The 18,157-nt window shown below is 31.6% G+C and overlaps 1 protein-coding gene across 6 annotated transcripts in view; it reads right to left on the bottom strand.

Moving 5' to 3' along the window:
- The window catches only part of LOC134696163 (ankyrin repeat domain-containing protein 50-like), a 47,853-nt gene that overhangs the window by 10,607 nt on the left and 19,089 nt on the right, over positions 1–18,157 (bottom strand). For 2 of the 6 annotated variants that reach the window (XM_063557815.1, XM_063557816.1), the window contains exons 1-2: positions 17,208–17,309; positions 13,040–15,549 (exon numbers count right to left, since the gene is read on the bottom strand). In XM_063557815.1, coding sequence (XP_063413885.1) covers positions 13,040–15,549; positions 17,208–17,238 — 2,541 coding nt within the window. In that variant the 5' untranslated portion in view covers positions 17,239–17,309. Of the gene's footprint in view, positions 1–13,039; positions 15,550–16,084; positions 16,168–17,207; positions 17,310–17,377; positions 17,510–17,743; positions 17,891–18,157 lie in introns of those variants that run through there. The other 4 variants (XM_063557817.1, XM_063557819.1, XM_063557820.1 and 1 more) reach the window with 4 other exon arrangements.

The following is an 18,157-nucleotide window of genomic DNA, read 5'->3' on the forward strand; positions in this document are numbered from 1 at the left end:
GCATGATAGAAAAGAGATTCTGAAACTGCATAGCTAGAATGTAGGTTGGCAAAATTAATTCAAAATTATTTAAAACTTAAAATTTCAAAATTGAGATAACAGTAGGAGGAACAATGAGAGGAAGAGAGAACCAGTAGCAGGAGAGACAAGTTGCAGATTAAACAACACATAACTAAAAGATAAGTACATCTTGCCTATTATAATACACTTTAATAACTTTTAAGTGAAAAGTATAGATGTATGTTGATTCTTGGTGTGAATCTGTTAACTTTAGATAAATATTTATTTGTGCAAAAACTTTACAGGAGTTAAAATTCAGTTCAGGAGAAACTGTACTTGTGCAAATAATTTTATACGATCTGGAAATTTGACTCATAGTAGAGAGAATTTAACATTTAGTTCAGGAGAGATTTCATTTGCATAATTAATAAAGTTATAACTTAAGGTAGAGAGAATCGAACATAAACAATATACTGACAAAAATACTTTAAGTTTCAGTTTGGTAATTGGAATAGAAATATCATCATGGGAAGAGAAAGAGAATCGCAAAAGGATGGTGCTGCCAAAAAGACAGATGTGCCAGGCTATCCAGTGTAATACAGGGAACAGCGGGTTTTCAGTTTACTACAACCGTGGATAGGAGCTTTGTGTAGATTGGACTGGAGAATCACAGAGTGAGCTATTTATTTGACAGTAGAGCATCTTGGAGCTGTATCGGTCGACGTCAGTTGCGTCATCTAGGCGCCACTGCAGCGGTGCACGGATCAACGATCAAGGATGCAATAGGTGTCCTTCGACAGGTGTTTGCAATAATCGGAGAAAAAGTGCTTTAACTTTTGGACATCTTACCAGAAATTAATAATTTTGAACATTACTTCCTAGAGCTAATTTATGGGATTAAACTTTTTGTGAAACAACAAAGAGAAAACTGACTTCAAAAACAGAACTTTGACAATACCAACTTAGACATCAGTGAATATCATGAGTGTGCTTTTCATGTAACCATAGGGACCTTCCAAGACAGTTGGATTTAAAAAAAAAAAAAACAATCGGTTTCTATCTTTATTTTTTTGTGGTTCTAGGAATTAGTAGGAGTGCACGCCTGTTGGTTCTTTTCACCACATCAATTTGAATTTTGGATTACTAGAATGTTGTTTTATTAAATTCATCTGTTAGAGTTAATTATACAAGGAATACAGGTTGCTGGAAGCTAGCAAGTTGAAATAAATTGTTGTTGATGTATATACATATTTTTGGGCGCTAGGTTATATATAGTCTATTGTAGTGTAAGAAGATTATTTTAGATATGAATGTATAAATCATGTTTGGGGACAAACATATAAGAGTAGCGGGGAATATGTCATGGTGCGTTATTTGGCTTAAATTTGTGTTAGTGTTATTTTGGATAAAAATATGTTTTATTTTATGAAAGAAAATTTAATGTTTGTATTTTGTAAAAGTTTTAATTAATCTGTTTAATTAATTTTACCTATGCTGTGGCATTAGTACTCGAAATGTCACAGTTTGCTCAAAGCACCTAATTTTGAAAGACTAATTGTAATTAGCATATGTCACTTGGAAAGTTTACGTTTTTTATCAAAGCTGTAATCAAAACATTATAGGATTAGGCTTTGTTAATTAATGTCTATTTTTTGTTAATGAGAGTAATATTTACATGTCGAGTCATATTGATTTATATTTGGTTTTAATATAAATAGCTTGTAAAATTTAGGAAAATCAGTCACCTTTCGGAAACCTAAACTTGCACTGCTAAAGTCTCTTATACCAGTATACTGGGTCTGTAGGACTGTCGATCAGTCTCCCAGTTGACTTTGTAGTGTTTAGACAAAAATGTATTTTATATGAATTTGGTTAAATATACTTACCATGAAATTACATTTATATTATATAGAATATGTTTGCTTACACAACATGTTCTCATCGCAATTAACTAGGTGATTAAAAATTACATCCATGAGATGTACTCACCTACGTCATAGTTTACCTGTGTAACATACACTAGCTTTAGTTTTAATTTTTGCGTTCAAGAGAACGCATGTTTCTCGTCGGCAAGGATTCTTAACAGTTTACTGTTGAAAATCCTTATGTTTTATAAAAGACATTTTTTGTTTTCGGAATATCGGTATACGATTGATTTAATGTGAATCAGAATACATGCAGCGCTTCTGCCAAGTTTCTGATATGCACGTTTTCGTCATTTTTACAGCTTACGAGTCTGGAAATACGACGACATAGAAAATGACCTTTGTTTAGCCGCCATTTTCAAACATTAAATCGGGTCCGAGGAAAGGCAGAATTTAGCTGTCAAAATCGGACATGTTACGTGAGTACTACGTTTTTTTTGAAAAAGATATATTTTTAAACGGATGTTTATTTCTTTTTTCACGCTCAGCTGACCGGATTTTTCACTGCATTAGAGCAATGCTACGAAACGGGTCGAGTGTAAAGTTTGGATAAAGTCGATTGTTTGCAGTCTGTACACGAGACTGTGTAAACACATCACTATATTAAAATCAGAATAGGTATTTTGACCAGATCTGATTGTTTTTCATGTGGAAAACGTCTGTATGGGAACGTATACCACTATTGTCACTTGTTTACAATTTGCAGTCTGTTACGTGTACACCTGGTACACGAGACTGTGTAAACACATAACTATTGAATCAGAATAGGTTTTTTGACCAGATCTGATTATTTTAATGTGGATAACGTCCGTATGGGAGCGTATACCACTATTGTGACTAGAACCTTAATTGGTTCAATAAATTTCAATCAGAAAAGGGAATCTGCCCATTTCTGATTGTTTTATTTGGAAAACGTTTCATACAGGGAGCGTAGACCAACAGTGATAATGTTTTAACAGTTGATAAATACATCACAATCAGAATAGGGATTTTGCCCACAACTGATGATGTTTATTTGGTTAACATTCCATTCAGGGAACATAAACCATATTTATTGAAAATAAAACGTGCTCAATGGATCACTATAGAATTAAAATAGAATAGGGATTTTGCCCAAGTCTATTTGATTAATGTTGACATGTTTCATACAGGAAACATAGGATCTAGAACAACATGCATGATTTAGAATCTGTAAGTTGCTTTCATTCTAATAAAATACAGATTTGATATCTTACATAAAATTAAATCATAACTATTTATTGATTGCACATTGATATTTATTGAGCATAGAATTGCACGTGGATGATTGTTGCAAATAAAATAAATTAGAATCAGACTAGTGAATTTAAGTACAAGTCTATCTGATTTTTTTTTTTTCTAGACATCCTTCCACCCAGGGAAAATTATGTCTACTTTTTATTATATTTTAAAACAACACAAGCATAGCTAATATATGGTTGCACATTGTTTTTTGTGATGAACCAACAGTTTAGTCCAATTAACATATTTGCTCATATTGATAATATATTGAACAAGTGTCGGGAAATAGTCAAGACAGATATTAAAGACACTAAAATAATACATTGTTATCTAGTACAATACAAATGTGATTGCAGTTTAAGCATACCAATACATACTTCTTTGAAATATATAGATATAGGAAGATGTGGTGTGAGTGCCAATGAGACAACTCTCCATCCAAATAACAATTTAAAAATTAAACCATTATAGGTTAATGTCCAGTTTAAATCAGGACAGTAATTCTTAGAAGCCTGAAATATTTTTCCAGAACAGCAAATTGCTGTAAATATTTAATTATTTTTTTTTACTGATAAATAATTCTCCAATGCTCTAACAGACATGGAGACAGTAAGAATGGAGCACTGTTCTAAATACAGTTGATAGCTTGTGACAACTCTTTTTACTAATATTAAATTTCATGGTCAGTTTACTTATGACAAGAACAACATGAATATTTTAAGTATGAACTGCTATAACCAATTGTTTGTTTTTGTCGGCAGTAAGGAAACAAAGGCTTTTATATGTTTTTATGTAAACATAAGATTGTCTATTGAATAAAGAGTTTAGGGGATGTCATGATGCATTTCACAAAGACTCATTCAAGGTAATGGCTTATATATTGATTACATAATTCAGAGTGTACATTGCCAATGCATATAATATAATATGTACCAAATCTGTTTTGTTTTGAGTACACAAAAAAACGAGGTGATAACATAAGACTTAAGAGACTATCTTATCCTCACTATATGGGAATCACTGTCAAATTATACATATATGTATCTTCCAATCATGAAATTAAAAGGAGTTTGGATACTCTTTTAAAGATAGAAAATTATGCCTAATAATTTACATCTTAAGTTTTCTAAGCAATACCAACAGATGGGCAAATTTCTGCTATAAGGATTGATTCATTGGGTCTGTTTTATTCTTAATGTGAGATTGGTAGAACCCAACAGTTTATGCAATGGCTACACATTGTTTTTCCTAGAGTTAAATATTGATTCAGAATTCTGAAGTATAGAGGACTCAAATATGCTGATTTATAGAAACAAGATTATCATTAATTTAGATCTTGTAAAAAAAAAAAAAAATTAGTAAAATATTGGTAAATAAATAAATAAGATTTAAGCATTGTGGATGCCGGATTTATTTAAAATGCTAGACATGATCTAGGAAATAGAAGTAGTTCTCAAGATTTGAAACTATCTATTATACAGCTCTTTATATAAACCTTTTATTTAGTCAGTCTACGTCAGATGCAAAAAAAAAAAAAAAAAGAAGAGGTTTTTTGGAGTAACACATGATGTACCAATATAAACATATAATATATATACTTTTCAATTGGTTCTCAAATTTTAGCACCATTGTAGAAGCAGTTAATCTAACAGCAAAATGTAGGAAAAGCAATTTATTCAAAAGACTGATTAATAGTTAGCAAATAGCTTTCAATTGTCTAAGAATAGTACATGGAAGTAAAATATAGTATGATAATTCCATGATTATATCAAATCAAATACGAGACATTTTCTTAATATTATACCTAAATATTAAAATGTCACTGTTTATTTTTGCTCATTATTAGCATAAAGTTACAAAAATCTAGTCTGGTCAAAGTCAAGTTGTGTATTATCTACATGCAGGAAGGTTTTCCGAATGCATGTGATTTTAATTTCGGAATTGATGGTAATTATTCACTTTTCAATTTCCATATTACCAGCCAGAATATATAAATATATAGCATAGAGTTAGTATCTAATGCAAGAATATGCTACACAAAATTGAAATGTGTTTATTTTTAACAATTACTTTGAATTTTGATTCAATATTGTTTTGAAAGATGTGATTATTTAAATCACATTAATTTTGTTTTTTCCAAATCTGGGGACAAATGCAAAATTCTTCTGAGTGACTAAGTTAACCAAATGGCTGGGTTGAAGTCACAAATATACTACAAAAAGTTGTTTGGTTTCTATATATTGAATCATATCAGAATGTATAGGATTCAGATGAGGTGAACCAAGACAGAAATAAAATGAGCATTTTTGATAGTGAAACCATTTCTGAAATAACTAAGAACACTTAGGATACTGCAAGTTAGTACAAGTGTTTTCCATTTTGTCAAACAAGTGTTTTTCTTTAAATACAACTATAGAACTATATTTGACAAGTTGCATTTAAGTCTTTCTGATAGCGAAATAATTTCTGAAATTAATATAAACAATTGTCAAGAGCAACATACAAGAGTTGTTCATTATGTCAAATTTTTGTTTCTTTAAATTTGGAACTGTGTACATGGCAAGATATTCTAGAAAGTTAACCGTTGTGAAATGTTAATTAGAAATATCAAAACAATTTATTTTAGACAGATTTTTCATAGCTGGAGAAAATCATCTGTTAGCATTCTTTTTGGATTTATAAGGACAACAATTATGGCTTTAATTCAGCTCAACATCCAAATGTTCTGTGGAAGCAGTATATCAATGGAAACATGTATACTGAAACTTTTCCACTGATTTGTCCTTTTCTGTATTTTTACAATTGAGTAGTCCAATACAAAACAAAAATATTGTTCATGGTTGAAATGGTAGACATTGTATTCAAAGGTTCTACCACTCATAGAAATTTTATCAGATTTTTAAAATTTAGTCAGTTTAGAGAAATGTCATTATACAATAGTACAAGACTTCTCTTGAAGAAAATATTTTATTCTTAATCTATAAAATATTAAAAGTAGTATATCTAACAGAGAAGCAAATTCTCAGGGTCTATAACTTTAAAAAAAGTTTAAAGATTAATCCAGATTTAGCATAATCATGAAACAACTTTGGTTTGAGTCTTTAATAAACTTTGATTGTATTAAGGACACCTATTTACAAAGTATATTTTTTAATTGATTATAATTCTTTAATTAAGTAGAAAAGAATTTATTTCGAAAGATATGATATTGAACAGGTTATCAAAAGACGACAGCAATCATATATTATCTGATATAGAGAAAACAATGGAAAGTTAAAGAAAGGTAATAATGTTTCCAAATAAACTTAAGTTTCAAAGTTGAAAGTAAATGAAATTAAGGTTGGATTAGTTCTTGTCGATTTGTACAAGCAACAAGAACAACCTATTCAGAAACAAATGCTTATTTACTGTTGCATAAATATTACAACACATTTAGCTCATAATGAAGGAGCTTTAATATAATTATTTCTATACTGACCTGCAGATTATTTATTCATCAGATATAGAAAGATGGGGTGTATGTGAGTGCCATTGAGACAACTCTACATCAAGTCTATTAATTTTGCATACTTGTATTTATACAATCTGCAAAGTTTGCCATTGATACATATAGTTATGCAGCATAGCTTCATTGTATAATAAATTCAGTAATTTCGGTTTTTACTAATAACCGTATTTACAAAAAAATAATGGAGTTACATTTTAAAAAATTTTCACATTATTTTTTATATGTTGAAATTGTATGTGTGTGAGAGAATTTATCCTCCACCAAATGAAATACTGCTTGTTAATCAGTAAATATTCTATATAATATAAATGTAATTTCATGGTAAGTATATTTAACCAAATTCATATAAAATGGTAATTTTTGAAATCTCAAGAAGAGATTTTATATGAATTTATAGGGTTAAATATACTTACCACAATCCACCACCACCCCTGGAATAAATTCAGTTTTTTGTTCACTTAATTGAAATTATTCAATTAAAAGACAAATTAAAACTAAAGCTAGTGTATGTTACACAGGTAAACTATGACGTAGGTGAGTACATCTCATGGATGTAATTTTTAATCACCTAGTTAATTGCGATGAGAACATGTTGTGTAAGCAAACATATTCTATATAATATAAATGTAATTTCATGGTAAGTATATTTAACCCTATAAATTCATATAAAATCTCTTCTTGAGATTTCAAAAATTACCATTTTTTGACTCACCTTTTATTTTTGAGAATTTTTAAGATAACAGTCAGTGTTTCGGAAGCGTAACCTCACACTACTCATGTCATTATACTGGCCCTATAAGACTGTCTACCAGTCTACCAGTTGACTGTGTAGTGTGAGACTAAATTTATCTCTGACTCATAAATTTAACTTTAGAAAATACTTTTGAGAAACTTTTATTTTGAGACTTTTATATTTTGAAATTGAGATTAATTACATTTTATGTTTTAGTAGTTTTGGCATTTATTTTGGATTTTACATTTAAGGAGAAATAGTTTTTACTTTGGATTTGATATTTAGTTTTGATACTTTGTACTTTAATTAGATTATTATTATTATTTGGAATTGTTTACTAATTGATTTGTTATCATCATTCGTTTAAATTGTTACAGTAATTAAATTATGAAAACCTTCCTTGCGTTTTAGCTATGCCTATCAGAACATTAAGTCTAGCGATAGACTGACCCCCTGTCCCTTGGTTCCAGCACATACGAGTTAGCTCCCCCTTATCTAACAGTGCTCTGGAGTGAACCTTGGTGACAGATAATAAAAACAGTGAGAACCTGCTGGTGTGTAGTCATAACTCCTGTCAAACCAACTTTGAGATGACTATCAAGGCTTAATAAAAACATCAAAAGTATGTCATTTTGACTTGCTAATATTATAATTTATGATAACACTTTCCCATGCCTACAGGAAACTTGGGTGTTTTTAAGTTCTATCAGTTAATCAATTCTTATAAAAACAGTTATGGTATCTTAAATGATATAATTTATTTATCTTTTGACTGAGATATGATAAAAACAACCTTTCCCTTCTGTTCTAAGCAGCATATGGATGAGGAAGTTATTACAGAAATATCAGAGGTGCACCATCTGGTTTGGGTCTAGTTTTGACTCCAGTATTTTTGTAGACTCAACGTGTCTGGCGCACACAGTTTTAAGTCTGGTATCTTAGATGAGATCTTTTAGAAACTCAACAGGACAAACAGTAATAAATTATGAATTGTATGTGTAAATTCCGAAATTACTGTGCGTTTTGTGGATCATGATCAGCTAGACACGTGTTAGTTTTTGCAATGTCAGTAAAATCTGCATTTATAAATAAGTTAAAACCAAGAAATCTACATACAGATATATAATCAAGAATGCCAGAAGACCCCTCCATATCCTCATTGGATATCTTCATTATCATCAGAGTATAGATTTTGTCTAGTTAAATTCTCATTAACCTTTGGCCCTGGTAACAAACCATAACCCATATGTCATAACTAACACTTGCATTCTGACAAGATAACTATTTTTTTCCTTGAAGGTTCACCCAGTATGCATACATGTATGCTTAAGTACTTTCAATCACTTCAGCTAATGATGAGCATCATTACAAAAATGTAAAAGTGCCAATTTCTGTTGTAAATAAAATGATTCAGAGCTCACAGAGCTCATGCTATAATTGCTTAGAACTTCCCTCCCATATATTCATTTGTACCACTTTTCCAGTCTATATATTTATAAATGCTTTTAAATTTTTCACTTTGCACTAAAACACTCTAAATTTAGAACATGTGGTTTAACCTATTTCTTGAAAATGAATTATGTATTAGATAAACTATATCATAGGTTGTAATAAGCATGTGTTAAAGGCCATTCACAGATTTTATTCTCATGGGAAAGATACATATATTTCACTAAAATTACATGTTACAATCAATGGACACAGACAAAAATAATCAGACAGCAAAAATTACCAAGTGAAGGTGTCTCACTCATTATTCACCTTGTCAGTAAAAACTAAAAGCAAATGCAGAATTCTAATGGAACATCAAAAGACACTTTCATTTCAATGCCCATGATATAATATTGTGAAGTATGCTTCTCTCTGTGAAAGACAAAGACAATAGATCAGAGAAAAACTTCAATAAATAATACTGAGGTTGCCTGAGGAATATTAACTAGTGCATGTTTGTCAAAGAGATGGCTTACAAAATAGTCAAAAACACTCAATTATCATATTTATCAAAACTAATTCTGTATGGTCATGATGGTAAAAATATCATTGCCTAACTTATTACTTATATGCACTGGTTAAAAAAAATATTAAGCATTTGTTCAGTCTTTGAGCCAATATTCAATATCTATCTGACAGTGCCAATCTATTTCCTAAAGGACCAATTTCTATCTATCTCATGTACTCTATATATATAGCTATATAACCATGCTAGTAACAATCTATATATCCTATAGGACCAATTTCTATCTTCCACACATTAAGTAGAACTACACCTCATAAAATATTCAGTAGACTTCAATGGTATGTTTTTATTGTTCCCTAAAGAGGGCAGTTGTCTAATACATAAAACAATTATATCTGATTCTTGTGCATACAGTATTTGTTGGCAATGACAAGTGAAAATGTTTGCTTTGAATCATCTGATACAAGGTGTATTATGGCAATAAATATTTGAATTTTGAATTTCAATTTTTTTATCTTCAGCATGCCAAATTTACTTTTCTAAGGCCATATTTTTTTTATTTTTAGTTTTACGAACCCTCCTACCCTAAATTTTGCCAAATAGGGAAAAAAAATTAATTAAAAATGTTGATTTTTATTTTTTTTTCTCCTCCGACCCAGTGTTTTTCATGCAAAAAAAATAATTTTTTAGTTCATAACTGCATGAAAGAAAATTTGCACATTGATTTTCAATTCAAACCTTGTCAAGAAAAAAAAATAGTTGTTACACTAGTAGAAAATCTCCTGGTGAAATAAAAATAAATAAATTTGATATTGACGTTGGTATTAAAAAAAAATCAGCAGCAGCAGCATTTTTTTTAATTTTTTTTTCGTCCTCCTACCAACATGACCAATTGGTTTTGTCATAAAATTTCGTAAAACTAAAAATATAATAACTATGGCCTAAATGAAGTAAAATAAATAAATTAGAAGTGAAAATAACTGCCTGGTTTTAAAAAAATTATAATATATATATTTACATGAAGCCATGTTGTAGAAAGATTGTTCCCACAGAGATCCTCATATTTTTCAGCTGCACATAATTTTTCAATGTTTTTAAGTATTGATTTTGATTCCTGACCTGAGTCTTTACAGGTCACTAGGTAACTAACAGGTTGCCATGGATACACGGAAAACTGACAAATCTTATAATTATACAGAAATATGGCTTTATTGACAAAACCAGTAACTTTTTTCTTTAGAAAAAGTCAATATTTGTCATTGATGGATATTTTTCAGCAGATCTGTTCAAATGGAAACCACAAGTGGGCAGGTCATTTAAATGCATAATAAAATAAACATACAATCCCAAATTTATATTCCCATAAAGTAAAGGATGGTTGAAAATAAATTTGTCTTTCTAGACAAGTATACTTTCGAATTCTGGTTAAGAATATATCTGCAATAAAAAAATCATACGACTTCTTTTTATTTGAGACCCCCAGGTAAAAAAAAGGACGGGTCTTGAATTACTTTTAAAAAAGACATATTTTCAGAAATCCTTCTGTTACTTAAAATACAAATGTATTTCGTTAAATCGTTAATATTTTTCTTAGAAATAGATCTAAGTTAAGTCACTTTGACAATTACTGCCGCACATAAAAGTTATAAACCTAGTTTTTAAATTTCCTTCAACTTCAAATACAAATGGTTCAGGAAATGTAGTTGGAATATAAATCAATTAATAAAAAATATCTTGTTATTAATCTTGACATTAAAGATTTGGTTTGATGAATGGAGGATATAACTGACGTCATTAGGGAATAATAAGAAAGTAAATACTTTGTATTAACTTCTTGATGCATACTTATGTATTATAAGGATGGGTCATGTCATAAACTGTCTTTTTAATTGGTGATTTAAAAAAGGTGTGATACCTGCATGTAATTTATAGGTGTGAAAGCATTTAAGGAATGTATTATTTACACTTTCACTGTCATTACCAAATCAAATCTTCAATCATGGATCTCCATTTATCATGTTGTTAACCACATTTATATAAATGACTTTGAAAAATAATTAGCGGAAGTTACCATATCCACTATAAATCTTCTTTTTTTTCTGTTCTAAAATCAAAATGTCAAATTTTATGATTTAATAAATTAACATTCCATCAAGTAAAACCTTGTGCCAGATGAGCAATGGTGAAAAAGATCAAGGACTCTTATAAATTATCAATCAAGAAATGTTTGTTCTTTCTACTAAACTATTCATATATTCAAATTCCTTAAGTCAGTCAACCCATTGTCACATTAATGTCTATTTGATGATCTTGAAAACTTTAATCTGTACATGTATATTAGAACACATTTAAAATTTATTTTCATTACAGAATTTTTCTGATTCTTTATCACTCAGTTCACTTCATTTCATCAACATAATTATGCCCCCCCCCCCCCCCCTTTCTCCCCTTTGCTCATAGTCATAACTCTTTCATTTGCAGACTGCATACCCTATCCACCTTTCAATGTGTTTCTGACATAAACATGTACAACCCTCTTCCCACACTTCATGTTCATCATGCCAGTAAATATTAGAAACTGATTTTGAACAAAAATGCATGGTATTTAAGTAATTTTTTTCAAAACAGACATGTAGACAACTTTACAATCACAAGTAAGAATTTTTTGAAAAAAGTTACTTTTTTGAATTTTTAAGTACTTTTCTTTTTTATGTTTATTTTCCAAAAAAAGATTTTTGTGAACTTATGAAATTAACTTTCCGTGTAAATCTTTACTACATCTGTAAACAATAAATTCATGACATAGATACAGTGCATGAGACAGACAGTGGACTAAATTAAGTATATATACGCCAGATGCGTTTCGTCTACAAAAGGCTCATCAGTGATGCTTGAATCCAAAAAAGTTAAAAAGGCCAAATGAAATACAAAGTTAAAGAGCATTGACGACAAAAATTCCTACAGGTTTTGTCAAATACAGCTAAGGTAATCTATGTCTGAGGTAGAAAAGCCTTAGTATTTCAAAAAATTCAAAAACTTGTAAAACAAACTTATGTCAGAATAAAGGGGTACCCACTTCTAATATCTTTATTTGGATTTGTGGGAAAAATCATTGCCTATCTTTCTTAATCCACATTTAAGCTTATCAAAATTTGGTTGATAGCCTGAGAAACTCAGATCAGGTCAAATACTTAATTCCTAACCTTCTTAAGTTGTACATGATTTATCTTTGATTTTGATAGGATTCCATCAAATAGATAAAACTTTCATAAAGATTATGATTATTGGTGATTACTAGGTCAACGTCCTTAAAAGATGATTTTCTTTATCCACATAAGAAAGAAGTCAACAACTTTAATAATTTAATCTAAAGTTTCCTACTGAAAATAGATATAAGAAGATGTGGTATGTATGAGTGCCAATGAGACAACTCTCCATCCAAATCCCAATTTGTAAAAGTAAACCATTTTTGGTCAAAGTAATGTCTTAAACACAGAACCTTGGCTTATCCAACAGCAAGCTATAAAGGGCACCAAAATTAACTACACTAATAAACTACATTAACTACACTGATCAAAGTTGTTCCTTTACAACAAATGAACATAATGATATATGTAGACAAATACATGTATATGTAACATTCAAAATATGCTTACCTCCAAGTGTCCTTCATAAGCAGCCATGTGCAAGGGAGACCATCCAGCATTGTCTCTATGCATTTCATCTAATCCACGTTCAAGTAACTGTTGGACAACATTGACATTGCCTTGTGCTGCAGCAATACTAAGAACAATCCTTCCCTCAGAATCAATCGTATCCACAGCACATCCCCAAACCAACAGCTGATTAACTATTTTAGAATGTCCCATTGAAGCAGCGGCTAGAAGAGGCGTACGGCCATTGTTATCAGCATGATCAATGTCAGCATCCCATTCTAACAAAAGTTCACAAACTTCCTGATGACCTTCACATGCAGCAACGAGTAATGGGGTCATACCATCATGATCTTGGTGATTCACTTCAGCTCCGTTCTCTAAAAGTAATCCAACAACCTTTTCGTGACCTTCACTAGTTCTGATGCAGACGGCTGCTACTGAAAGAGCAGTTCTACCATCACGATCTTCTTGGTTGACATCAGCATTGTTTTTTAATAAATCTTGTACAATTTCTGCATGTCCCATGTAAGCAGCAGCTATAAGAGCTGTGCGACCATCATTATCAGCTTTATTGACCTCGGCCTGATGTTCTAGTAGTTGTATCACTATTTCTTCATGACCACCCCAAGCTGCTGCTCTCAGTGCTGTTCTTTTGTCTGTATCAGCATGGTCAACACCGGCTCCTGCTCCTAATAACAATAAGACAACAGCATTATGTCCACCCCAGGCAGCTGATCGTAAAGCTGTCCATCCATCATCATCAGTACGATCAACACAAACTTTGGACGCCAATAATATGGCAACTATTTCTGCATGACCTTGTCTTGATGCTAAGATTAAAGCTGTCTGTCCTTTTTTGTCAACAGCTTCTAAGTCAGCACCATTTGCTATAGCAGTTGTCAGGAGCTGAATATTTCCTTCGTGAGCAGCATTGTGAAGGACTGTTCGACCATTGCTATCCACCTGATTAACAGACACATCCAATGCAGGCTGCTTCTCGTTGTCAACTTCTTCAATCATGCTTGCATGCATGCTAGCAGTTTCTGCTTCATCTGGATCTGAAGGAAGTTTAGCACCTGCATCCAACAGAAGTTTTGTAACTTTTTGTTCCTTTGGAATCCCTACTGATAAACTTGTCTCTATATCTGCACCGGATATCATTAACCATTGCACTAAATTAGTATATTGTAACACATCATAAAAATTTCCACGTAGCATGTGTAAGGCCATTTCCTGAACTTCCAGTGGTTTTAATTTGTCAGCACTCATTGTAGCCCTCATTGCTAACATAGCATGACCTTCAGAGGCATTACACAAGTATTTCTGTGTGCAATGTTTTACATCAAGTAGCCACTCTGCGAAACTGTGGTGGAATAAAATCTTACTTCCATTCTGTCCTTCAATCAGAATTTTCTTCATACTAGTTATTTGCTTTGAAAATTCCTCTTCTGTTAAATCAGTGTTTTTTGTGTGAACACAGTCAAACAAATCCTTCGAGTTCACTGGCTTATTAGATGCCAGAATAACATTGATAATGGGTTGAATTTTGGTAAATTGCTTACGACCAAATATCCTCTGACATAACCAAAGGTATAATCCATTCAAAGTTCCTGGAATCTCACGAATCTCACGCAACATTATAAAATTCTCAGAAACACCATCGAGAACTCGTTCTAAGTATAGAAAGCATCCATTGCTCTTTATGTGTAATTGATTCAACATTTCTGCTGTATCACGACTTAGGTGTTGTCTCAGTCGCTCCTCCTTATCAAGTCGACACAGAATGTATTGCTGAACATCACGAACAACATGAGATTTTCGAAGGTCATCTAAACTAATTTTTCGGAAACCAGTAAACATTCTTGTTACTGTTTTACTTTGTTTCCGAGCAGAACACACAAGGAGAAGCCATGGTGGAAAGTTATGATGATGATTTGCCAGAAGCTCAGCAATTGTACGGCTTTCTCCATTTTTTTCTCCCAAACTTTGGAGATAACATTCGTCAATGGAATCAACAATCATAAATACAGTTCTTTCTGGTTTTTCAAGCATCTGTAAAGGTTCCAAGACAGCTTGATGAAAGACTAGGTCAGGATTTTTCTCAATTTCCACTGGATTGAGAAGCCTCTGTACTTCAGGATCATTTATGATGTCTAAGTATCCATTGATTTGTTTACTTTCTGACAACTGGTTAACCAGGTTAAGGATGAAACTTGTTATGGATAAGCTCTCAATGTCATGAGCCTGACAGAAGTGCCAGGCAATGAGTCGCTGATTGAGAAGACATTGTTTTCCTTGTGACACAGTAGGCCACGTCAGTTCTGCACACACCGCTGACTTGCCACATCCAGGGCCTCCCACTATCAAAGCCCCACATGTTTTAGATGTTGGTCTGTTTTCTAGGCAATGGTTGATTTTACTGAATGTCCATTCCCTACAGAAAAAGTTCTTTTTCTTCAAGAGACACTGTGCCATCTTTACAGGGCAGCCATATGAAGGCATCACATCCTCTGAAAATAAAATAAAGTAAAATATAAACAAACTATTAAGATCTGTATCCCACTCAATTTGAAGCATTGTCCAGAAGACAAAATAAAAGATGTGGAATTATATTGCCAATGAGAGATACCAAACAATCAAAATGAAGTAGATAGGTCACATGATACAGCCTTCTTGACCTGATAATGTTAACAGTATAAGTCAGACTGGTCTGCTTACAAATATTAAATATAAAGAACTGAAGAAGCTTGGCTGACTTGATTTTTCTTTCTTTAGCAGGTTAAATAACTATCACATTTACTTCATAAAAGACTGCTGCACATTAGTTAGACACATTTACCAGTACAATGTAAAAACATGTTTACAGTTTTTACTTCATGAAAGACTGTTGCACATTAGTTCCAGACATTTACCATTACAAATATTTATATTTTCAGTTCACATATTTTCTATCACAATTATGTTACATTATATAATCCTAAAAACAATTATCATGGTGGGAAAAAAAGAGGTTGTGTCTGTGAGAAAATGTTAAAGCTGTGTTACCTCCTGGAAGGTTTTGTCAGGTCAATAGGCAGAGGCTGATGCTAAACACAGCTGCCATCAAAGTATAAAGACAGGGAAGATGGAATAAAACTATTCACATACTTAAGTATGGTAAATGCTGATTTGATATGATGTCCTGTCATAAATATATCTACATATGATCTAAACATTTGGCATGTCAATGAGACTACCACTTGTGTATGTGTTTATACTCTGCTATTATTACAGATTGCAAATCACTTTGTTGGCTATATCACTGTACATCATGTTACAAAAGGAAAAAGAATGCATGCTACATGTATTTACTGACACGACATACTTAACTAAACTGACTTTTGAGGGATACTGCTACAAGGTGGTTATGTCTGTCATAAGAAAAAACTCAAATTTCAATTTTGATAGAAGAGGGTTAAAACCTGGTGCAAAGAAGGACAACATTTCAAAAAGTAAACAAATAAATATTGTATAAACTGATATTTCATCATTTGTGAAATTGGAGCTTGCATACATTTTGCCAAAAAATTAAACTCCTAGTATGTAATTTGTCATTTCTATGACAATGTATGACCACATGAAAGGCAAAAATCAAACATCCAAAACCAATTTGTTTTTCATAAATTATTTCGTAAGGTATTCACACATTTTTTTTCCTACCTGCTATAAACATTACCTTGCAACACCCAACAGACACACTAACTTTTAATTAACAAAGAGGAAAAAAGAAAAGAATGCCCCTATGGCTCTTACTGATTTCAATCTACAACATACATTGCAGGTGAAATTGACATGGAAAACTGTACTGATACAAACAAAATGTAGTTACTAGTATGTTCAATGCAAGGCCATACAAATATTATATATATGTTCCAAGTCCAACTCTGGACTGTTATAGATGTTACCACTAATGGTGACTATTTATGTCTAATAATTTATAATAGGCCACTGCTGTCAACATGGTGAACTATGATAGCAAATTTTATTTAAAGTTATTTGCACAAAATATTACAATATCTAGCCGTCAAAGTATTTGTTTGGCTTTACTTTCTCACATCTAACTAACATCTAACATCTACAATATAATATTGTATTATATGTCTCTGCATCTAATAATAATTCAGCTTACCTATCTCAACGTTATTATTATTAGGAGGCATCCCAAAAGTTTTGTAATCCAATTCTATTTTACATATATTACATTAACACCATGTACACAGCTCAAAGGATAAATTCAATTTGAGCTAAAGGTGTAAAAAAGTCAGCTATAAATATGAATGAAACGAAATCCCCACAAACCTTATATTTAAATACCAGACAATCTATTCTTCGGATTCCTTTGATCTCAGACGCTAGATTATAAAACAAAGACCCAAAGAATGTATTGATCTATTAGTGTATTGAAATCGGTTGACCCGATTGCCCATTGTTGATGACATGCGTTAATTAACGGCATATTTTATAGCTAGTCGCATTCCACAACACTGGAATTTATCCAAACATAAATATACGATCCAAAAGCTCTAAGTCGTGCATGCAAAAATCGACAAAGAATGTATTAAACTTTTCCTTAGCCATACACATCATAGGCATCATTTTCCGTTCAATATTTTGTAATAAAATCACAATTGCAAATATAATCCAGCAAAGTAGGCCTATACTTACATGCATTTTACAATGGCATAATTCCTCACAAAATAAACAAAATAAAAAAGTCAATACACATTCACTAGACGCGTCTCTCACACGTTACATTCACAAATATTTAATCTTCCATGCCTTCATGTTATTTTTATCACTCAGTCGACAAAGCGTGTCAATCATCTTTTATGGGCGGTGATTTATTCGGTTAAGCAGTAACTATTGGACGATGGTTTATATGGAGTATGAATGAAGCCAGATCGAGTTGTGAAAGTAATTTCGCGTAAACTTTTTAAGATAAAAATTAACCCACAAAAAATACATAAATCGAATAAATCAACACAGCATAAATATATTAACTCTATAATGTCTAATGGAGAAAATGTATTACACAAAAAACTTATATATGGCATGTTGTGGTTGTACTTGAGGGGAATA

The sequence above is a fragment of the Mytilus trossulus genome, chromosome 14 (assembly GCF_036588685.1).
Source record: "Mytilus trossulus isolate FHL-02 chromosome 14, PNRI_Mtr1.1.1.hap1, whole genome shotgun sequence".
Classification (NCBI taxonomy): Eukaryota; Metazoa; Mollusca; class Bivalvia; order Mytilida; family Mytilidae; genus Mytilus; species Mytilus trossulus.